The sequence below is a fragment of the Heloderma suspectum genome, chromosome 1, assembly GCF_057233095.1.
Source record: "Heloderma suspectum isolate Gila_16-S chromosome 1, 16-S_ref, whole genome shotgun sequence".
In the NCBI taxonomy this organism is placed as follows: Eukaryota; Metazoa; Chordata; class Lepidosauria; order Squamata; family Helodermatidae; genus Heloderma; species Heloderma suspectum.
In genome coordinates, this window is record NC_139458.1 from 136528283 (window position 1) to 136551949 (window position 23667).

At 44.9% G+C, this 23667-nt stretch overlaps 1 protein-coding gene and 2 long non-coding RNA genes across 4 annotated transcripts in view; 1 reads left to right on the forward strand and 2 right to left on the reverse strand.

Annotated features, from left to right (window-relative positions):
• Positions 1-23667, reverse strand: part of LOC146357977 (uncharacterized) — a 717854-nt gene that overhangs the window by 51959 nt on the left and 642228 nt on the right. The window lies entirely within an intron of this gene.
• Positions 1-23667, forward strand: part of LOC146357980 (uncharacterized) — a 38284-nt gene that overhangs the window by 1182 nt on the left and 13435 nt on the right. The window contains exons 2-3 of the long non-coding RNA XR_014792624.1: positions 14620-14799; positions 22696-22760. This is a non-coding gene — a long non-coding RNA (uncharacterized LOC146357980). The remainder of the gene's footprint in view (positions 1-14619; positions 14800-22695; positions 22761-23667) is intronic.
• Positions 920-23470, reverse strand: LOC146357981 (membrane-spanning 4-domains subfamily A member 15-like). Of its 2 annotated transcripts, none has more exons than XM_084860373.1 (7): positions 23432-23470; positions 16638-16897; positions 14325-14441; positions 11778-11834; positions 7842-7979; positions 3504-3617; positions 920-2622 (listed from the first exon to the last, which is right to left on the reverse strand). In XM_084860373.1, exons 2-7 carry the CDS (start codon positions 16863-16865, stop codon positions 2515-2517), a joined length of 762 nt encoding a protein of 253 aa, XP_084716499.1. In that variant the 5' UTR covers positions 16866-16897; positions 23432-23470; the 3' UTR covers positions 920-2514. The 2 variants fall into 2 exon arrangements, with proteins under 2 accessions (XP_084716499.1, XP_084716492.1); XM_084860366.1 differs by having other exon boundaries at positions 920-2625.

Consider the following 23667-nt stretch of genomic DNA (forward strand, 5'->3'; position numbering starts at 1 on the left):
GTTGTTGTTGCTATTTAATCTGAGATGTTCCACCCCAAGGGTGGCAGTCATGCTATCAGTAGAAAGTGCCATTTGCACCTCAGGAAGCTTCACATGTCACCATTTAAATACCCCTATCTTCTGCTGAGCTGAGGTGCAATATTTATATTTGGTTTCTGAACTACTATGCTTTACAGTTTTGCTTGTTGCTGTTTTTCCATATTATATAAGAAGGGCAGGCAGCCAGAATGAGATGCGGGGCTGGATGACCCCCACAGCCAGCCCTCCGCAGGCGGGACGATGTCGGGGTGTGTGGACACACACCCCCCCGATGCCATGTGGTCCCTGGCGGGCATGTCGGGAGGATGAATTTCCTGGCACATCCTGTTTAATGAATGCCAGAGACTGCAGTATTAACAATAGCTACTTTATTCACTACAAACTAGAGAGCAGTTCTCACAAACTCACTAGTAGTGCAGCCTTCTCCTTCTTGTGCTTCAGTCGTTCCGCCTTTGGTTTCACTCTCCATACAAAGCATTGTCTCTCAGTCCCTATTGAGAATCACATTTCGCTACATGTCCCCATCAGAGAAGGCCCACATGTGGCAAACCGCTTCTCCTGCCCTGTGCCTCCTCCCACTGGGGAGAGGATGCAGAGCTGGTGAAGCTGCCACTCCCCCAATCCCAATCCATTGGCAGGGGGAGTGGCCCACAAGGGAATCCACAAGGACAAACTTTGTGTAGCCCTCCAAAATGCCAAATCTCACACAAAGCAACGGTCCAGTTTCACTTCCATTCGCTTCGAAGGGAAGACTGCTTCACCCAGGCAGCGACAGAATTGGTCTGAAGCGGCCCAGTTCGGCTCAGGATTCAACCAAAGCTAGTTCATACCCCTGACTGATGTCATGGGGATACTGGCAAATGAATACAAACTGGGGCTTGAATGAAATATAGGGTTTATTACAGAGTATACTGAATACATGGCTTTAATACAGAATGGAGAAGGTGGCTAGATTAACACAATTAAACTTGGACCAGCAACCATTACATGAGATATATAGAACCAGGAAGGAGAGGGAGAGAAAGAGCAACAGAGGTGGGGGGAATTCCTATTGCCAGATAAAGCAGTGGGTGGAGTGCTAGGGATTTGGCAGGTGCTATTGGAGGCCTAGATGCAATGGGACACACTTGGGGCATCTGTACACCAGCCTAAAGTCCTACATTTAAAACAAGGCTTTCTGCTCCTGTGTTAAATGCAGGACCACAATGACTCCCTTTTTCACCCACTTCCCTTTCCCACTCCTCTTCCCTGTATCTGAGTCTTCCATTATCTTTCAGTGATCTTGCTCCTTGCCGCTTTTCCTCTTTTCATCGAGGGAACTCAATGGGGTAATTTGATAGCTCATTATCTGAGATCGACTTAAAAATGGAACAAAGGGCATTTAGTGCAGGAGACGCCCTGGGGAGTCGCAGCGTCATGCAAAGACTAAAAGCCCGCGAACTTCCATGAAGGAGCAATCTCAGTCGCAGTTTAAAGGCTCTGTGGGAAGAAAGCCTTGGGAGGTAGATCACACAGCATCGGGCAACACGAGGCATGAACAGAGAGTTGGCACAGCTTAGTTGGAGGATAAGGAAAGAAGGAATATGGAAGTTATTTACCTGTTTCAGGGGAAGGTGCTCTAAACAGGGCCTTTCCCATAGGTTCATAGTGAACTAGGAATTTGTCAAAGGGAACCAGATACCTGGGCTACAGTGATAGCAGCTCATGAAGCAATGGTGGGAAGAAATCACCCTGCTTCTAGGAAAACAATGAGCAGTTGTTTTTGTTCTCATGAAGACAAAGGCTGTGATGGGGGGCCCCAGGTAGGTACACATTTATTTAAAATACATATTTAACTATGTTTTTACATGCAGATTTTTGGGCAGATTTTTTTTTTTAAATGCATATTAATGCAGAACCAGGATGGAATAAACTTAGGGGAGAACACATGCAAAAGTAACATACACAGCAAATAGAATGATTCACCCATCCCCAATCCGCACATCTCAGATTCCCAAGTCAGAGAAAGAAGAAACTCCATTTCAAGTTTTATTGACAAAGCTACCTTGGATCGGCACAGAATGGCAATATCACCCTAGTGAAGAATTTGTAACCAATTCGTTGTATGAGTTCCAGTGGAATGTATCAGTCAATGCCATCTAAATACACTTGCATATGGATAAAACGATAGTTCTGAAGAAAACGAACATTTCTCATTTCTTGGCTTTTATACACATGTTATAGCAAACAGCACAGAAGAGCCATTTTCTCCTATGTGGGAGAGCAGGAGGGATACCTCTCCATCATTTGTAATGGATTACTTGAATTGATTAATCTACTAAAAGCTACTGTTCTAGCACATACTCTGGGTAGATGGCTATATTTGCAATTATTTTTAAAAGGAAATAAATAATATTTTACTCCTCCTGAGATAGCTGGCTTGCCCAGATTGCTAGTGTGACACTTGCCAAGTCTTTTCCCTTGGGTTCTTCACTTTCATTTCTGAGAAGAATCCTCAGTACTATAGGCTGGAGGAGGAGCGGGATTGACTTCAGTGGGAACCACAGTATCACCGGTGACCGCATAGGGCACAAAAACCACTGCCTGCTGTAACACAAAAGCACGCTCCTTGTCATCAGCATTGTCACTGATAGCATTGTCATCATCACCATGATGGCATTCAAGCCCACCACCCCTCCGGTCATTATTAATAAAGTAACTGCCCCAATTCCTTTGAAGAAGAACTTTGCCAGAGCACCTGCCACCCCTCTTGTGAGCAACAGAATCTGTTGATGTCTTTATTGCTGAAGCATTTTTCTCTGCTAAGAGGCTGAATTAACAGAGAAGTTGGAAAAGAGAAACAGGCTTCTTATTACCAGAGCCATTATGCTGACGCCATTTTAAAAGTATGACCTTCCATTCGGAAGACAGGAGCGCAGCTTTGCCTGCAACCCGCTAAGTTCTTTTTACAAAGGTAGTCACTCACAAATCAACCTGTTTGTCACTCCTTTTGTTTTTATTTATTTATGTACTATTACATTTGCTTTAGTTCCAGATAAGCAAGGAACCCACGGTGACCTTTGTTCCTTCCTGTTGGCTCAGATAGTCATGTGAAGGATCAAGTCATCAGAGACTTTCCCCACTCCCAACAATCACTCTATGTGTAATAACAGTGGGTTAAGAGGGAGAAGGCACAGGGCAGGAGAAGCGGTTAGCATATTATCTTTTTGTAGTCTTCAGCATTCTCATGTTTTGCTCAAAAGTCTTGCATGAGGGCCAAATCCAACCTAGACATACTGCGAGGGAAGAAATCCCTCTTCCTCATGCTCTGCTACTGCCAGCGAAAGCAGCGGGGACACAAGTTGTTAAGCAGATAAAAGCAGGGGGGGTGGAGTGGGATATAAACAAGAGTAATCTCGCCTTGTACTTCTCAGTAAGTTCTTCCTAAACTCCAACCAAGCCCAGTATCATAAACATATGCTTACCGCGTCACTGTTACAGCAGGCTGCTTGGCACCCAAAATGCGCAGAAGAGACAGCGATGCAGAACTCCAGCATACTGAACAAGAGGAGCAGGACAGAGATACCGGTACCTACAGACTGTATGTGGAAAGATACTTGTTATGTACCTCTCGGTACAGGCAAATTAGTTCTTTTGTGTGAGACTAAAGGAAAATTGAGATTAAGCCTCACATGCAAAAATATGCTCATTTTCAACCTTCGTCTGCATCACCTTTTTGAAGCCAGGAGTCTCCTGCGTGAAGGAAACAGCTGAAGAGAATACCTGGGAATTCTACTATACCATTAGACAAAGTCAGTGGATTGGACTGAGATTAACAAAAACCCTATACAGGCATTCAGAAACTGGAAGTATGGCCAAGAGATGGGGATGTTCCTGCTGGCCCCGCTCCCTCCATCCACAACCTCCCTGTCTTGATGGGGAAAGTCTGAAGAGAAAGTGTAACTGTATTCATTAGATTGTGGTTAAAGTTCTCTGGGAGCATCTCTACACCAGCCTAAAAATCCCACATTTAAAACGGGGCTTTCTGCTTCCAAATGCAGGATCATGACAGATGCTCTTTCCCCTCCTTCCCCCCTCCTTTTCCCCCTTATCTGAGTCTTCCATATGTTTCATTACACAGCCGCTAGATGGCACTGTGGTCTAGCTCCTTTTATGTGGTTTCCTTTTTCATGAGAGAACGCAAGCGGAACTCAAGCCTGATAATTTGATAGCTCATTATCTCCAATCTTTTAAAAAACAGAATAAAGGTTAGTTAGTGTGGGAGGTGCCCTGGAGGTTCATGATGTCATCTAGAGGACCCGCAAACTTCGGTGAGCAACCAATGCCTATACCTGGATAAAAGCTCTGTGTGAAGAAGCCCTGTATCACTGGGAATGCCGTGAGAGTGGAACTGGAGGCTGCAGGGCCAGCCTGCACTTTCCCATATAGACTGAAAAGGGCTATAGTCAAACTTTGATCCCATTGAGCTAGATCCAACCTTAGTAGACTCATTGAAATTAATGAGACTTAATCATTGGATTCAGTCCAATGAAATCAGTGGGTTTTAAGTTAGTCATGACTAACTTGATTTGAGTTGAGTTACAGCATGACAAACTTATCTGGATCAAGGGCAATATTATAAATAAGTCTGGAATTCTTCGGACCCACAAATTTGACATGAACAGCCTGGAAATCCCCACTACTGGGTCTGTGAAGTGGCTGGTACAGCAGAAAAAGTACCTCAGACTATTCTGAGTTCTCATCTCTCCCGTATGAGATGAGAGAGGCACCACACAAGTTCTGGAGCTGAAGCTATCTTTACACCTCACTACAACAACCAATTCCTAAGTACTAACTTTAAACTACAATGTGGGTCAGCTATGTTTTAAAATTTAATATCTTAGTGACAAGTTCGTGAGTTGCTCCTACACAAGATGGCAGGCATCCTTCCCAGAATAGTTCCTTCAACAGTAAGCCCCAGAGACTGCACACCTGGAAAAAAAACCTGTTTGCTCATCTACCTGTCCAAAACAGAAGCGTAGGAGCTTCTAAGAATCACAGAATCATAGAACAGTAGGGTTGGAAGGGGCCTACAAGGCCATCAAGTCCAACTCCCTGCTCAATGCAGGAATCAAAGTCAGAGCATCCCTGAAAGATGGCTGTCTAGCCTCATCTTGAATGCCTCCAGTGTGGGAGAGGGAATTGGTTCCATTGTCGTATTGCTCTAACAGTCAGGAAGTTTCTCCTGATGTTCAGCCAGAATCTGGCTTCCTGTAACTTGAGCCCATTATTCCGTGTCCTGCACTCTGGGAAGATCAAGAAGAGATCCTGGCCTTCCTCTCTGGGACAAACTTTCAAGTACTTGAAGAGCGCTACCATATCTCCCCTCAGTCTTCTCTTCTCAAGGCTAAACAGGCCCAGTTCTTTCAGTCTCTCTTCAGAGGGCTTTGTTTCCAGTCCCCTGATCATCTTTGTTGCCCTCCCCTGAACCCTCTCCAGTTTGTCTGCATCCTTCTTAAAGTGTGGTGCCCAGAACTGGACACAGTACTCCAGATAAGGCCTAACCAGTGCTGAGTAGAGGGGAACTAGTAGTTCCCGGGATTTGGAAGCTATGCTTCTATTAATGCAGCCCCAAAGAGCATTTGCCTTTTTTGCAGCCACATCACATTGTTGGCTCATATTTCGCTTGTGATCGACAACAATTCCAAGATCCTTCTCGCTTGTAGTGTTGTTGAGCCACGTATCCCCCATCTTGTAACTGTGCATTTGGTTTCTTTTTCCTAGGTGCAGAACTTGGCATTTATCCCTATTAAATGTCATTCTGTTGTTTTCTGCCCAGCGCTCCAGTCTATCAAGATCACTTTGGATTTTCTTTCTGTCTTCCAAAGTATTAGCTATCCTGCCCAATTTTGTGTCATCTGCAAATCTGATCAGCATTCCCTGCACCTCCTCCTCCAAGTCATTAATACAAATGTTGAAGAGCACTGGGCCCAGGACTGAGCCCTGCGGTACCCCGCTCGTTACCTCTCCCCAGTTTGAGAAGGTCCCATTGATAAGCACTCTTGGAGTCCAATTCTGTAGCTAACTGTGGATCCACTGGATCGTTGTTTCATCTAGCCCACTTTGAGCTAGTTTGCTCATCAGGATATCATGGGGCACTTTGTCGAAAGCTTTGCTGAAGTCGAGGTATATGATGTCTACAGCATTCCCACGGTCTACAAGGGAGGTTACTTGATCAAAAAATGAGATCAGATTTGTCTGGCAGGACTTGTTTTTGACAAATCCATGTTGGCTTCGAGTAATCACGGCATTGTTTTCAAGGTGCTTCCAGATGGATTGCTTTATCATCTGCTCCAGAATTTTCCCAGGGATTGATGTCAGACTGACTGGTCTGTAGTTCCCAGGTTCCTCCTTTTTACCCTTTTTGAAGATAGGGACAACATTAGCCCTCCTCCGGTCATCTGGCACTTCCCCCGTCCTCCACGATTTCTCAAAGAGAATAGACAGCGGTTCTGAGAGTTCGTCTGCCAGTTCCTTTATGACTCTAGGATGCAGTTCATCTGGTTCTGGAAATTTGAACTCATTCAAAGTAATTAGGTGTTCCTTGACCATATGCCTATCGATCTCAAGCTGCAATCCTGCCCCTTCAGCCTGTACTTCGTCTTTGCCAGGGGGGTCATAGACCCTCTTTTGGGAGAAGACTGAGCCAAAGTAGGAATTCAGCACCTCTGCCTTTTCTTTGTCATCTGTTATCGTTTTGCCATCCTTATTTAATAGCTGAACAACCATTTCTTTCCTCTGCCTTTTACTATGCATGTAGCTGAAGAAAGCCTTTTTGTTGTTTTTAGCATCCCTCGCTAACCTCCGCTCGTTCTCAGCTTTAGCCTTCCTGACGCCATCCCTGCAATTCTGTGCTACCTGCCTGTACTCTTCCTTTGTTACTTGGCCTTCTTTCCACTTCCTTTATGTGTCCTTTTTTGTTTTCAGGTCATCCCTAAGCTTTTTGTGAAGCCACATTGGCTTCTTCTGTTGTCTTCCACCTTTTCTTCTTGTTGGAATTGTTTGTGATTGTGCCTTGAGAATTTCCTTTTTTAAAAGCTCCCACCCATCTTGGACTCCTTTTCTCATTAGTGTCGCTTGCCATGGGACCTTACTGATCATTGTTCTGAGTTTATTAAAATCAGCTTTCCTAAAATCCAGGGTATGCGTTTGACTACACTCAGCTTTTGCTTCCCTTAAAACCAAGAACTCAAGTACAACATGGTCGCTTTCCCCCAGAGTTCCTGTACCTGCTACTTTATCCACTAAGTCATCTCTGTTGGTTAGGATCAAGTCAAGGATAGCCGATCCTCTAGTTCCTTCCTCTACTTTCTGTAGGAGGAAGTTATCCGCCACACAAGTCAGGAATTTCCTGGAGGGGCCATGTTTTGCAGAATTTGTCTCCCAACAAATATCGGGGAAATTGAAGTCCCCCATTACTACTACATCATGCTTCCTTAAAACTTTGGCTATTTGATTCCAATGTTTGGCTATAAAACATTGGCTCCCTTAAAATATTGGCTTCCTTAAAACAATGGCTATTAAGATTCCCCATGGATATAATGGTAATGAGACTAAGTTATGAACCAGAAAGCCCCTGGCTCAAATCATCCTCACTGACCCACAGCCTTAAACAAGAGGTGTATTATTCCCTCAGATTTAGCCGTGTCTGCATTTTCAAATACCAAGCAAAAGTCTATGGGGTTTCTCTCCCATTTATATGCATCTGCCCTTCTAGATCCTACCCATGAAGTCAAAGTTCTTTGTTGAATTTATTCACTTACTTTTTCCCAATAATAGCCAGGTTGAGGGTCATAAGGAGGACCTCTAAGAGAACTGAAAACTAGGTCTAATACATATAGAATGATGCCAGTTAATGCCATTACAGCGCTGGTGATGTTCATTCCCACGCTGCATTTCACCTGAAAGAGACAGACAACCAGTTAGAATGCCAAAAACTCCAGAGTGCACAGATTTATTCAAATCATTGAGAAAAAAGGAGTAACACCTAGTCAAACTGAAGCAAAACATGTGTTTGGTAGGAAGTCCGATTTCCAACCTGTATAGAGGTTCCACAGCCCTGTTCCAGGAGAAATTTAAATCCCAAGAGAAAACTGAAGCCACTCAGGTCATTGTGGATGGATCTATGAACAACATGAAACTGTGCAGCTTCGGATTTTTTTTGTCTTTAGATCTCACTTTTCACTGAGGAAGGGTAAATGCCAATTAGCAGCCTTTTAACCTTCTAACCTACTTACAACAAGAGGTCAGTAAGATGCTATTTAGCTAGAAATTATCTTACAGAAAGGAGAAATCAGTAATTGTGAAATGATGTAAGGTACAAAGATGTTGATTATAATCTAGCTCAGGAACACATATAGATAAAAAAAAGAAAATGCAAACTCTATCTTAGTTTTGAAACTTACAGTCTATTGTTTAAAATGCTACATGGACAGTCTATTGTTTAAAATGCTACATGGACATGTTTTTCAGTGTTTTCTCTGCTACACCATGAGAACGTATAGCATAAATATTAAACTCTGAGCCCACAAATGTTAGGTACCCTTCAGGTCCTCTTTCTTCCCAAGTCTTTTGTGGGACAGTTCTAATAGTTATGTTAAGTTTCTAAATTGTTGTTGTTCAGTCGTGTCTGACTCTTCGTGACCCCATGGACCATAGCACGCCAGGCCTTCCTGTCCTCCGCTCTCTCCCAGAGTGTGCTCAAGTTCATATTCATTGCATCGGTGATGCTATCTAGCCATCTCATCCTCTGTCGTCCCCTTCTCCTTTTGCCTTCAATCTTTCCCAGCATCAGGGTCTTTTCCAGGGAGTTTTCTCTTCACATTAGGTGGCCAAAATATTTGAGCTTCAGCTTCAGTATCTGTCCTTCCAATGAGCACTCAGGGTTGATTTCCTTTAGGATTGACTGATTTGATCTCCTTGCAGTCCAGGCTACAGTCATGTAATTTCATGGCTACAGTCACCGTATGCAGTGATCTTGGAGCCCAAGAAAATAAAATCTGTCACTGCTTCCATTTCTTCCCCTTCTATATGCCAGGAAGTGATGGGGCCAGATGCCATGATCTTTGTTTTTTTTAATGTTGAGTTTCAAACCAGCTTTTGCACTCTCCAGTTTCACCCTCAACAAGAGGCTCTTTAGATCCTCTTCACTTTCTGCCATTAGGGAGGTATCATCTGCGTATCTGAGGTTGTTGATAATTCTCCCGGCAATCTTAATTCTGACGTGTGATTCATCCAACCTGGCGTTTCTCATGATGTACTCTACATATAAGTTAAATAAGCAGGGCGACAATATACAGCCTTGTCGTACTCCTTTCCTAATTTTGAACCAATCAGTTGTTCCCTGTCCGGTTGTTATGTTTCTCTTACTATGCATTGCTGATGCTTAAGCAAAGGAAAGTAGTTGTTAAGGAATTTTGTCTCTTGAGTTAAATGTCAATATAGTTCCTTGACCCAACTCATGGGAGTGCTGTATTTCCCTCACAGGAAGGTTCACACTTTGCTGAACATCTTAATGCTGATCTAAATAGCAAGGGTGTGAAAACCTATCTATAGAGAAAACCTATGACACTTCATACCAGTCAGCTACATAATGTAAAAATTAAAATAGAATTTTAAACACCCTTTAGCAGACTGTCATCAATAAAAATGTTAAGTGTGCACACGCATACACACACACACACACACAAAGACCCATTGACCCACTCCTCGTAAAAAACTGTGTGTGTGTGCGTGTGTGTACAAACACACACCCTTCTCCCTATCAAGGTTTTTCTAATTGCTTTTATAGCATATTTATTCATTTCATTTCTATACCGTCCAATAGCCAAAGCTCTCTGGGTGGTTCACAAAAATTAAAACCACGAGGTACAGCATAAAACAATATAAAATAGGACAGCTTAAAACTACAATATAAAAGTACAACCAGAATAAAACCTAGCAGCAATGCAGAGATTTAAAATACAGCTTTAAAACAGCAGAGCTAAAAAGACTAGGAATGGAATCGGCTAAAATACTGGGAGAATAAAAAGGTCTTCACCTGGTGCCGGAAGGAGTCCAATGTAGGTGCCAGGCGAACCTCTCTAACTGACCTTTCTCCTCTACTATCTGCAAGTTTGTTTTCCTGCTATTGAAGGTATGCCATGTTTGGCCCCTTTAAAAGGTTAAAATGGGACTGTAATGCTGTTAGCATGATTTAAAAAGATTAATACAGCAGTGTAATCAAAAGGAGAAGGTGAAGAGGGATATTCAAGTGGACCGCCACCTGCCCTAAAGCTTTTGCTTAATATTTAACTTGATGTATATGCCTACCCCTGATTCACACCCAAAGCCAAATTACACGCTACACTTAATGCATAATGTTCAGCAACATCTCTGATTTTTCTTTAATTAATTAGAGGTGCAGGCAGAGGACAATTGTTGTTAGGACTCCAGCATGCAGGGAGGGGAAGTTTATACCTTTCTTCCAGAGATGTGATCTGGATGGAAGTTTCTTCCTCCCTGTACTGCTATAAGCTGGTAGCCACATCGGGTGGATGGGTCCAGATCTTGGTTGTGGAGGGAAGGGATAAATCGGTCCTTCCTGCATGCTGTGGCTCCAATACCCATTAAACAGAACATGTCATTCAGCCCGCATCCTCATTAACAGTGATTTTGTCATGCCAGACTCTGAACCCAGTGGGCCCCTTCTAATGTTGCATTCATACCATGGGCACTCCTGCAGTATGGCTTGCTTCCATCCCACACAGTAATGTTGGAGGCTCTATGTCACATCAGAGGAGTACACAATGTGGCTCCTTTGCGCATCCCACTGCCAACTCTCCCAGAAACTGGGGACGTGCTGGCATAAAACGGAGACACACTGTGGTCGTCTGCCACCCGAGGCTTCTGACATTCCCTTCATGGTCCCCATGAGCTGCAATGCAGAAACTCCCAAACCAGAAAGGGAATATCAGAAGTGACCCAATGAAAGAAGGGTGCCAGGCCAGGGTGTGACTGGCAGTCACATGGCTGTCTCAAAATTTTTCATCCCTGTTCTGCGACAAAACATGGTTTTTCAAGAGCTGATTGTTAATGGGAACGGGATGGGACTTCATGGAACTATGTGTCCCCCATTCCAGAACTCTGACTAAAGGAATATCTGGAGAGGGGTAGACTGTGGAAACGGCCCCAGATGTGTCATAATAAGTAAGCTTATTTGTTGCCCAACATGGCTCTTTGGCTCATCCCCACTGTGATTCCTCCCAGAAACTGGGGGAGGAGCCACGTTGTGGTCACCTCCCGTGTGACTCGCGGCTTCTGACATTACCTTCAAGGCTCAGGAAAATGCTGCAATTCAGTGGCTCCCACACCACCAAGGGAACATTGGAAGGGGCCCAGGGAATATTCAATTGCCTGCCTGAACCTTATTAGCAGGGTGCCAAGCCAGGGTCTGGGTGGCAGACACAAGGCAGCCATGGTTTAAAGAAGGTCTTAATTTGAGACAAAGCTTAGTGTGTTTAAGAGCATATTGTTGATGGGAACAGGGGATGGGGCTTGAGGAGACTACGTGGGCACCCTGTGCCAGAAGTTTGACTTATGGTAAAGGCATATCTGAGTAGGGTAGACTGTGCCAATGGTCCTGGATGTGTAAAAGGAAGAAACGTCTTTGTTGTCCTCGCCAGTATTATAGAAGGGATACAAACTATTAATTCTCTCACCAAGGAGGAGGTTAGATGTTTCTCAACTGACACAGACAGGGATCCAGAAATTATGAACTGTAGAAAGAAGAAAAAAGATGCATTTGACAACAGTTCACTTACGTATAGGAAATCTTTCTCTACTCAGAAAGACTGAGTTCTATGGGAACAACATTTGCCACTAGCCTCTTTTCCCCTTGAAGACCAACTAGTGTCATCCTTAAAGGAGGAGAAGCATTCTCTGTATCATCATTATTCGTATCATCATCGTATCATCGTCATCAGTTCTTGAAGGGTAGCCAAAATGTAGCCAGCTGGCACCATCCACATGCAAGGGGCAGGTATAAGCTAGGGCTGTACAGGGACACACACACCCCCCCCCCGGATGCGCTTTGGAGGCCACTTCAGTGCTTTTTAAGTGGAGGGGAGATAAATATTGCTAATTTATGCAATCCTATGTATGCCTACTGAGAAGTCCCATTATGATTAATGAGGCTTACCCTCAGGAAAGTGTGCATAGGATTCCAGCACGACTTACTTTTGCAGGGAGGTTTGCACCTTGATGTTCTGCATGTTTACTCAGGAATATGTCCTGAGTTGTGAGCATGGTACTGCAGGCTTAATACAGTGCCTACTCAGTTCTGTCTAACAAACTGACGACCCTTTTCAGCTCAGTCCTATGCGTGTGTGTGTGTGTGTGTGTGTTTGCATGAACTGTAGCTTCAGCAGTGAGGGAAAGGCACTTAATACATGCTCAGAGTTTCTCCATAACTTAGCCCTAGTTTTGAGAATAGACTCATTGTCTAGATCCTGGTGAAGTCTTGGCACAAATGAAGTTATGGGGGAGGATGATTCAATGAGAGCTTGTGCATAACAAGGAGGAGGTAGAGGAGGGTTTCACAACACAAGACATCTGTTTTTATGAAGAGTTGCTGGAGGATGGTAGGATGAGGAGGGATGGTTGCAGGGCGGGGAATAGAATTGGTAGGGGGAGAATATAAGTGCTCAGTGGTGAAAGAAAAGCATTCAGCATATGCTCGGAGGCACCCTTATGTTTAAGAACATAAGAAGAGCCGTGCTGCATCAGACCAAGGTCCATCTAGTCCAGCATTCTGTTCACACAGTGGCCAACCAGATGCCCACGGGCAACCCACAAGCAGGACATGAGTGCAATAGCACCTTCCCACCCATGTTCCCCTGCTGCTAACATTGGTGAAATGTAAATAAATTCTAGTCATTCAAAATATGCATGCATGTATATCCTTCAGTAACTTTGCAGGTTTCTTGCCTGGGGGACACCTCTAATGACCTGTGCATTTTCATACAAATTTACCCCAAAACTATTGGCATAGGAGTGAAGGGAAGGGAAAGCAAATCATTCCCTCCCCCAAAGTGGAGAATTCCACTTTCACATGAACTGCTGCACCTATCCTTCTGAAACTTTGCTGGTTTCTTACTTAGGGACAATCTAGGCTGTCTGTAATTTTCAGAACAATGATCCACAAGGAAAATAGGGAGATAAATATGGCCTCTTATACATGTGTGTAATCTATGCATGTGCGTAATCTATACACACATGCAAGTACACCACATGCACCCCCCTCCATATTTATATATATATATATATATATATATATATATATATGGTGCGCTTAGACTCAGATATGGATGGATATATATATATATATATATATATATGCAAATTTGTGTTAGGGGCCTGTGCCCCGGATCTTTTAAGAACCTAGCAATGCCCCTGGTGCCACCCATCCACTTGTACTCATTTAGAGGGGGCACCTGGAGCAAGGCCTCAGATGACAGTCTTGATGTCCAGGTAGATTAATATAACTCTAGTTTATCCAGTGGAGGCTGGTGGCTCCGATTTCAGTGGGGCTGTGCACCTATTCTGGGTTTCAGTCAGAACCAGCCAGAGCTCTAAAGGAGCTATCCAAGGTGCTGAACCATATCCCTAAAATTGGTTCAGCACCTTAGATAGCTCCTTTTGAGTTCTGCGTGGTTCTGGCTGAAACTCAAAATGGATTTACAGCCCCACCAAAATCAGAGCCACCAGTCTCCACTGAGTTTACCCTGAGCGCTCCGAGCAGTTACCGTTTCTTTCAGCCTCCCCCCATCCCCATGTTTTGGACTAAAACTCCCAGCATTTCTGACCATTGGCCACACTTGGTAAGGCTGATAGGAGCTGAAGTCCAAAACATGGCACCGGGTTAGGGAAGGCTGCTAGATTTTTTCATTCTTCATAGCAAACCTATGCTGATTCTATACAAGTTTCCTTACCAATAATCGGTTCTCTGCCCACACAAAAATCAATGTCAGAACAGCAATTTGAATGCAGAACTGCAAAGTCTGAATTCAAAACTGTAGACCAGGGATGGGCAACTTGTGGCCCTCCAGATGTTGTGGGACTGCAACTCTCATAATCCTTCACCATTGGCTATCCTGGGCTAGGGTTGATGGGAACTGCAGTCCAACAACATCTGGAGGTACACATCTTGCCCACCCAACCACAGACACTGAAGCACACTGGCTCCCAAAGGCATAAAATATACTTACAAATATTGCCCCCCAGAATGGATAACCTGATATAGTACCCATAGACAAGTGGGGTGAGTTAAGAAGTAAGATGGATGCAAAGCCAATGTGTATCAATCCAATTAAAATCTGGATGCCCTGTGGGAAGAAAATGCACCAACAACATCAAACAATTCCTTGAATTCTGGAAAAACATGAATATTGACTCATTATCGTCATCTGAAAACGTCACTTGAGAATCCAGAAAGACCCAGAAGGGTTTGATCTATTCCCTTTGGCTAATACAAAATTGAAACAGCATCTATTCTTTACCCAGAACTCACCAAAGAAACTCCTGGCACAGATGAAATGCAAAAGCTGGAAAAGACTTCCACCCAGCCACCAAAGAGAAATGATCTGGGCCTGAACCTTATTGCAATGACGTTTGGTAGTGGTCCATTCTTCTGGGAGAATCTGAGCATCTTTCACCTTGGTACCACTTCTACAGTCTCTCCAAGTAAGATAGAACAGCATGCTCAGCCACAACCATCTTAACATCCATAGCTAAAAGCTCCCAACTCCATTCGTGAAAATTAACAAGACACCCACAGCAAAACATTTGGATAACAAATGCCAATCAGTAGACAAATCCCAGCCCCCTCCCTCCATCTGAAGCCACCCTTGAGGCTGGCTGAACTGAAGGGAAACGTGACAGTGCAAGTAGGCAGGGGCATTACTAGGCCTGGGCTCCTGGGGCCCCAGCCCCAACCCTATTTTTATTTATTTATTTTTATTATTAAATTTATTAATCGCCCATCTGGCTGGTCACCCAGCCACTCTGGGCGATGTACAGCATACAATAAAACAGTTTAAAACAATAAAATTCTACAATAAAAACATTTTCTAAAATACCCTAGCCCACCCCAAATGCCTGCCTGAACAACCATGTTTTTAATGCAAGGCGGAAGCTCATTAAAGAGGGGGCATGGTGGAGTTCCCTAGGGAGGGAGTTCCACAGAGTGGGGGCCACCACAGAAAAGGCCCTCTCCCTCGTCCCCACCAGTCTAGCTGTCCTGGCTGATGGGACAGAGAGAAATCCAACTGAAGCCACCCCCTCGAGGCTGGCTGAACTGAGGGCAACCGTGGCAATGCAAGTATCTGTGGAGTCGTCCTGCCAGTGCTGGTCCGGCCTTCCAAGGGGAGGGAAGTTTTTACATTTCTAAGATCAGCTCATGGCTCACCCCTCCCAAGAAGGCTGTGCTACTCCATGGCCTGAAAAGGGTGAGGAGACCGTGGTCGTTTCAGGGATGACGGAAAGGCAGTGGAGGCTGGAACTGTGAATCCACTCTGGGTTTTAGTCAGAACCAGCCAGAACTCTAAAGGAGCTATCCAATGCACTGAACCTAGTTTGGGGATATGGCTCAGCACTTTGGATAGCTCTTTTAGATTTCTGGCTGGTTCTGACTGAAACCCCCAATGGATTTAAAGCCTCACCAAAATCGGAGCACCAGCCTCCACTGGGGAAAGATATTCAGGTTTTTAGGGGACATGTTACATATTTTAGGCCTCATCTCTTGTGCAGTAAATAGCTTCTAGGACTGAGCCCTCACACAAATGAAACGGCCCAAATGGATTCCTGGGGACAGCGAAGGAGGGGCTGAGCTTGAGTCTGCACAACGCTACTTAAATGGGAGCTGACAATTTAAGTAGCGATGTTTGTTTGTTTTTTATTTTGACTGCATGCATTCTGTAAGAAGGACAGTCAGTTTTTAATTCCTACAGAGAGTTACCGGGGCTGAAGTCTACCTCAGAGCGAGTCCTAGGGAGGGAACTAGTGAGAGCAATGGGAAGCCAGCAAGTGACTGGGAGAGTGAGTTGGGAGCAGCCTGAAGTGCTGGGGGGGGGGGGGGGTTGTGTGCCTGCATGTCTGAATGGATGGGGGCTGCGGGGGGAGATTGCGGGGGGTGGGGGAGAAGAGAAAGAGTTTACCTTCTGTTGGCACATAAAAGTGTGGGTTCAAAGGAACTGTTTTGTGTGTTGGGGCTCAGACCTCCCCCCCCCACCTTGTACTCAGTCTTTTGGGCATGTTACTTGTCCTTTGTGACTAGCCAAGCCTCCCATGGCAGCCATTTTGTGGTGATGCCCAGGACAGTTTCTCAAATCGCTGCATGTGCCCTTGGGCCCAAAAAGGTTACCTGCCCCTAAGCTAAACTAACCAGAAACTGAATGTTTAGTGTGTTGTCCAAACCGGAGGTTCCTGGCTTCTTGTGGTCCTTACAAACCAGGATTGCAAAGCAGGGTTTGTTCTTGGTTTACGATGCCTGGCTTGTTTAAGCAAATGGTGAACACACTTACCCCCAGAGTCTTGGTCTCTACTTTGAGGAGTTTCTGCAGTGGCCCTGCTTGACAATTCTGCTGAGGAGGGTTGCTGGAGCTTCCAAGCTGCTGGCCTCCGTATTGCAGATATTGTACATACTGTACCGTCCCTGTTGGTGGGATAATACTACTGGGGAGGAACCCCTGGCCTGTTTGGATTACGTTGCCACCGCTGGGGGGAATGTACACTGTTGTTCCACTAGCCATTCTCACTGGATCTATTGCCACAGCTAAGTTATCTGCAAACAAAGAAATCAGAGAGACAAATGAAAAACCCTCTCTCAGATGTGGACAAATATTACACAGCCCCACCATCATACACACATGGGTGATATATACTAAATTGAGTCTCCCGCCAGTGGACTGACAGGTAAACACACAATATTTATTTATTTTATTTATTTAAAATATTTCTTTCTTGGTCACCTTTCTGGGTAGAAGCCCTCACAAGGTGGCTTACAGAAATAAAAACAGTTAAAACATAAAAACAGTTAAAATATTAAAAGCAATAAAAACCATAAACACAGTAAAATAGCAATAAAACAAAAATAAAGGGCAACAATAAAACCAGTAACAACAACAATGGCAATAACAGCAACAACAGCAGTATCAAGAGAAGGCCATGGTAAAATAATACATTTTCTTAAAAGTCTGCAATGATGGAACATGGTGGACCTCCAATGCCAACTTGCTCCAAAGGTGTGGGGCCACTGCAGAGAAGGCCCTCTCATGTGTGGTCACCGGCCTAACCACTCTCATGGGTGGGTACATGAGAAGGGTCTTACTTTCTGATCTTAAAGTGTGGGCAGGCTGATATGAGTGAAGGCAGTCCTTCAAGTAACTTAGTCCCAAACCGTTTAAGACTTTAAAGGTCAAAACCAGCACTTTAAATTGGTCTTGAAAACACGCCAGTAACCAGAGCAGCTGGCACAGTACAAGCATTATGTAATCGAATAGCCTCTCCCCCACCAATACCCAGGCGGCTGTATTCTGCACCAGCTGAAGTTTCTGAACTGCCTTCAAAGGCAGCCTCACATACAGTGCATTACTGTAGTCCAGTAGTGCGTGGATAACTGAGGCAAGATCCGTTCTCTCCAGTTAGGGCTGCTGCTGGTGTACCAGCCTAAGTTGGTAAAATGCACTCCAGGGGGCTGTCCTCATGGGGGATTTGCTGAGAATTGGGAGCATTTTGAGGTCGTTCATGGCAGATGATGGTGTGGCCAATCTGCAGCCACCCCAGAGATTTCTGGTGGAAAAGCCAGATTTTCTGAGACTACTTTTACTCTGTTTTATTTCTTTAATTTAGGTGCTCCCTGCTTTTGGTGCTGTGTGCCCCTATCCTCCACATTTACTTCAGCATGATAGCCCTGCCCAGGGGTGTGTCTTTCACCTGGCTGTGACCTCACTGAGTCTTTCCAGCCTTCAGAATCGCCCTACACTCCCATTTCACCAGTAATTAGCCTCCGTGATGATGCACTTCTCTGATGTTTGCATTACTTCACTTCTCTACTGTTGTGCTAAATCACATCTCCAATATTCTTGCTTCTTTGATGTTATGTAAAGTTGCTTCTCCGATCTGTTGAGGCCTCAGGAGCCTGTCATTGTGAGCAGGGAGAAAGTGCCCAAAGAAGGAGAAAGAGGGGTATGGTGGATGTAATAACTCCGTGACAGTTTGCTGGAATGGGGCAAAATTGGGGTGGTGGGCTGGTCTCATGGGGAGCCTTCAGATGCTGCACTGGAGAATCAAGGATTTGGGCTTCTTCAGCGAAATCGGCACACATTGGGAAAAATGGGGTGAGAGAAATAACTCTGCGACGGTTTACTGGAACGGGGTGAAATTGGGGTGCTGGGCTGCTCTGAAGCGAACCTTCATGAACCTGGTCATCGGCAGGTCCGGTCTGTCCAGCCGCCCTCCGCCATCCACCACTGCTTCTCTTCAGACACAAATGGTGTCCAGCGTAGCGGACACCATTTGCGTCCCTGCCTTTTGCCATGATAGGCTACGTAAATCTTTACGTAGCCTATCATGGCAAAAGGCAGGGGACACAAATGGTGTCCGCTACGCCAGACGCCATTTGCGTCCGAAGACCAGCTGCAGCCAGAAGTCAGGCAGCGGCCAGCCCTGGCTGGCAGCTCCGTAGACTCGCCACGGAGCGGAGCTGGCCGGGGAGGATTCTGGGGAGAGGGACAGATCGCCTCCCCCCCACACTGCGGAAGCCCCCACCTGGAACGAGGTAAGGGATTCATACATCCCTAAAAACAACAGAATGATATTTAATAGGGATAAATGCCAAGTTCTGCACCTAGGAAAAAGAAACCAAATGCACAGTTACAAGATGGGGGATACGTGGCTCAACAACACTACAAGTGAGTAGGATCTTGGAATTGTTGTCGATCACAAGCTGAATCTGAGCCAACAATGTGATGTGGCTGCAAACAAGGCAAATGCTCTTTGGGGCTGCATTAATAGAAGCATAGCTTCCAAATCCCGAGAACTACTAGTTCCCCTCTACTCAGCACTGGTTAGGCCTCATCTGGAGTACTGCATCCAGTTCTGGGCACCACATTTTAAGAAGGATGCAGACAAACTGGAGAGGGTCCAGAGGAGGGCAACCAAGATGATCAGGGGACTGGAAACAAAGCCCTGTGAAGAGAGACCGAAAGAACTGGGCCTGTTTAGCCTTGAGAAGAGAAGACTGAGGGGAGATATGGTAGCGCTCTTCAAGTACTTGAAAGGTTGTCCCAGAGAGGAAGGCCAGGATCTCTTCTGGATCATCCCAGAGTGCAGGACACGGAATAATGGGCTCAAGTTACAGGAAGCCAGATTCTGGCTGAACATCAAGAAAAACTTCCTGACTGTTAAGAGCAATACAACTATGGAACCCATTCCCTAGGGAGGTGGTGGGCTCTCCCACACTGGAGGCCTTCAAGACGAGGCTGGACAGCCATCCGTCAGGGATGCTCTGACTTGGATTCCTGCATTGAGCAGGGGGTGGACTCAATGGCCTTGTAGGCCCCTTCCAAGTACTATTCTATAATTCTATGGACATCCAGAACTTGATCTTCTAGGGGGAGTGCAACCCCATCTAAGACCGGCTGTACACCTCCATCCAGAGTAGTTGGTTTCCTAACCCACAGTGCCTCCATCTTGTCTGGATTAAGTTTCAGCTTGTTCACCCACCCCATCCATCCCCAAGCAGCCTCCAGACATTGGCTCAAGAGTTCCACAGTCTCCCTGGGATGTGCAGATGGAAACAAGAGGTTGAGCTGATTATCATCTGTATACTGATGACATTTCAGCCCAAACCTCCTGATGACTTCCCGCAGTGGTTTGGTGCAGAGGTGTTAAAAAGCATGGGTAAGTATTCAGTAGGGTAAGTATTCATCAGTAGGATTACTGCGACACTCTTTGCAGTATTGGGTGCTCACACACACAGAAAGGCAAAGAAAATTGCTGGACAATGGCTTCTTTTTTGTCCCAGAAAGAATTCAATGGATGTCAATGAAGCCTGTCCTTCACAGTAATTGTATAACGAATGCTAGAGACTGCAGTGACTCCATCATGGTCTGACACTGATATCCTATGCACAACTACTGCGAAGTAAGTCCCATGGAGTTCCGTTGGACTTACTCCAAGGCAAGCGCGTATAGGGTTGCAGCTTAAGGGTGCTTCCAGATGCAGGGCTGCAATTGCTAGCAATCAAAAGGCACTGTGCAGCTATTCCATCTTTTCTTTAACAGATTTTGTTCTGGTAAGAAAGAGATGGAAGTAGTGGTGGGAAAACATGAGAGGGCTACGAAATTGGAAGTTGATGATGTCAGGATGCACAGAAAATTCTGTGAATGCGGTAGTGTGATCGCACAACCACGGGAACACTGACTGTAAAATTACCCAACAGTCCAATCCAGTGCTAATGCAGAACCTCCTTGTTTTTCAGTCCACCTTCTGTGTTCTCATTTCACTTTCCATGCCATACCATATAAGGAGGCATTTTCTCCCTTCTCTTTAATCTCTATTCAGGATCATATTTCCCTACATAATAAGAGTGCTGAATGATTTCAGTTTTCAGAAACTGGACTCTCTTTTAGGGACACAGACTAGCTTTCTCCTGCTCCATTCAGAATTTTAGGAGGAGTGCTAGCTGCTCTGTTCAGACCTCTAGGCCAGAGGCAATTTCTTTCCCATCAAATTTAATGATGGTTGGGGGGTGGGCGTGAGAAGATAGAAGAAATTTTCAGCACAGCACTACTTAAGAGTTTCCCACTTAGGTTCTCTTCAGGGACATGGCAAGGAGGGAACACCCACTGTTTTTAAACCTGGGGGAATTTGCCATGACAATGGAAGGAGAAGTGAATGAAGGATTCAAAAAAATCAAAAAATTCCTTGATTTTTTCAAGGAATCGGCTTTGGTGCGCTTTGGTCTGTGTGGGGCTCCATGAGCGAGTGCACCACACCAGTATAAAGTGCTTCATAGAACATACTTCCAGGTGGGGTGGGGGGATTGGAGTAAAAGTCATCAGTGTCATTCCAGGCCCTCCTTTCTCCTTCTGCTGATACTCCCGTAATGCAATGGATCAAAGCTTAGCACTAATTACTTCCTTACATCCACAAAGCAAAAGTAAGGAAACACAGCTGCAGATCCTTTGCTACTTGATATAATCCTGGGAGGTCTCTCCCTCATGAAATGGTCTTGCCAAAAATCAATCTCTTTCTCTCTTTTCCTTCCCCATCCCCCCAAGTAAAGACACGCTGCATGGATATTTATGGAACAAGCCTCATTGACCACAATGGGAGTTACTTCTGGGGAGAAACCTGTGTCCCCAAGCTATGCCCAATTCCACCTATTTCTTTTTTTTTTCTTCCCCTTTAAGAGTACTATCTCACTTTGTCACTATCGCACATTATCACAGAATGACTCTGTCACGCAATTAGTCTATCACACAGTTGTGTGACAGAGCAATTGTGTGATAGAGGCATAGTGAGAAGGAAGAAATCACCTATCCTGAAAGAAAGTAGTTAAACAAATCACACCTACGAAGGGGTTTTGAATGTCACTGTGTCACTATCACGCATTTCTCGAGGAATACAAATACCCCTGATCTCACTATGTCACTACCTCGCATTTGCCAGCTATTCCTATACCACCTATCTCACTATCGCACAATAGTAAAATAGCAAGATAGGGGGTATAGGTATTGCTGGACAAATGCGCAACAGTGAGAGAGTGAGATAGGGGGTGTGCGTATTGCAGACAAAAGCGCTATTTTGCTTCACTTTTTTTAATGCTTTACTTTTTTTTTTAAGTTACAGTTTCCCAGTGCCCAGTGATAGTATATCCCACCTATACTTTGTGGGATAGCCACTAGAGTTTAGTGGTAGTAGGCAACGTGAAGTAAATGCCATAAGGTAGCTCAGAACTCTGACAGCCAGCCCTGAAATGGTGGAATCATCAGGGAAACACAGTCGGGGAAAACACTGGGGAAAAACCGCTTGATTGGGTCAGAGAGTTCACAGCCAGGCGAAAGACACACTCCTGGGCCGGGCTATCATGCCGTAGTAAATGTGGAGGGTGGTGCACACCACAGAGGCACAGACAAGCTGAATTAAGGAAAACAATTGGACTAAAAGTAGACTCAGAAGAACCATTTTTTCCCACAATACGTTTGTGATGGCCACAACATCATGTATCCCTAACAACCAGCCAGCTCGGAGTAACTCACTTGAGACACCCCACTGGTTGTAAAGATCTTTTTAAGGAGCTCTGTTTACATGCCAAGTAGCATTTTTATCTTGGGACAAGGGAAGTTTGTCCTCGCCTGTTGCACCGTGGCAACTAGAAGGACGAAACAGCGGGCTCTCAGCCAGCTGCCTTCTTCCTAATGCTAATAGGCATCAACAAACCATGGCCTCAGTCAGGAAGCTGTTCTCTTTACACTTACCCCACCTTTTCCTTCCTCTACTAGACTTGACGGTGGCAAGATTTAGGTGAGTCTTTTTACTTGCTAGATTTAATGTCTAACTATCTGTTCTCTTCAGTGCACCTACGTCAAGAGTTCCCGTTGCAGAACATCAATGTCCCCATGGATGCGAGGAAGTGGAATGTATGACTCGTGTATTTTTTCAATGTACTTTTGGCAATAGTTTATGTAAAGTTTTTATTTGTCCAATACTTAAACCTTATCCAGATTTTTATGCACTCTGAGATAGCAGCAAGTTATCTGAAGTTTATCTCTGTGCTCAGCTCTGCAGATTTTATGTAATTGGTCTGTATATCGTATACATATAATCAAATTCCTTATTTTATAAAGCTAAGGGGTGGGGTGTCTTTGAATAGGGCACTTGAAGAATGGGTACTTTACTTTTCCTTTGTCCACTAATTCCACACTAAAAATGTGTCCCTGCCTGGATTTTAAGCTTCCCCTGCCCCAAGCAGGATCCAAGATCAGGGGAAGCCCACATTAGGGGGAGGGGAAATACCATGGAGGGGGTTGGATGGGAGAATTGGCAGGCACAGGAAAGGTTCAGCACCCCCTCCCTACCCCTAATCCTTCCCAGCAAATGATGCCTCCTCACTAGTCTTAAAATGGAACACACACACACACCTGCTCTTAAATTATACAATTCTGTCCTTCCGCTTATTTTATACTGAGGGGAAAGCCCTCTGCTCATGTTCAGGAGCACCCTGTTATTCCTTCAAGCCTTTCAGAACTGACTTCTGGTTCAAGTTAAAGCCTGGCCCCAAATTAATTTACCTCCTTTCAGAGATACTTACACTCTCTGAAGTGTTCGTTCTCAGCCTCCCAGCACGTCTAAAATTTCAACAGGAAGCAATGAGAAGTGAAAGCAATATAGGAGGAGTTTTGTCAGCATCATCATGCCCTCCTAATTTCCCCCTCACCCGTGTTGACTCAGTCTGTGATGATGGTCTAAACGTCTTCCACTTCAGATATTCTCCTCATTCTTGCTAAGGAGGAGATCTTGTTTCTGTCTGATTTCTTCTGTGTCTTG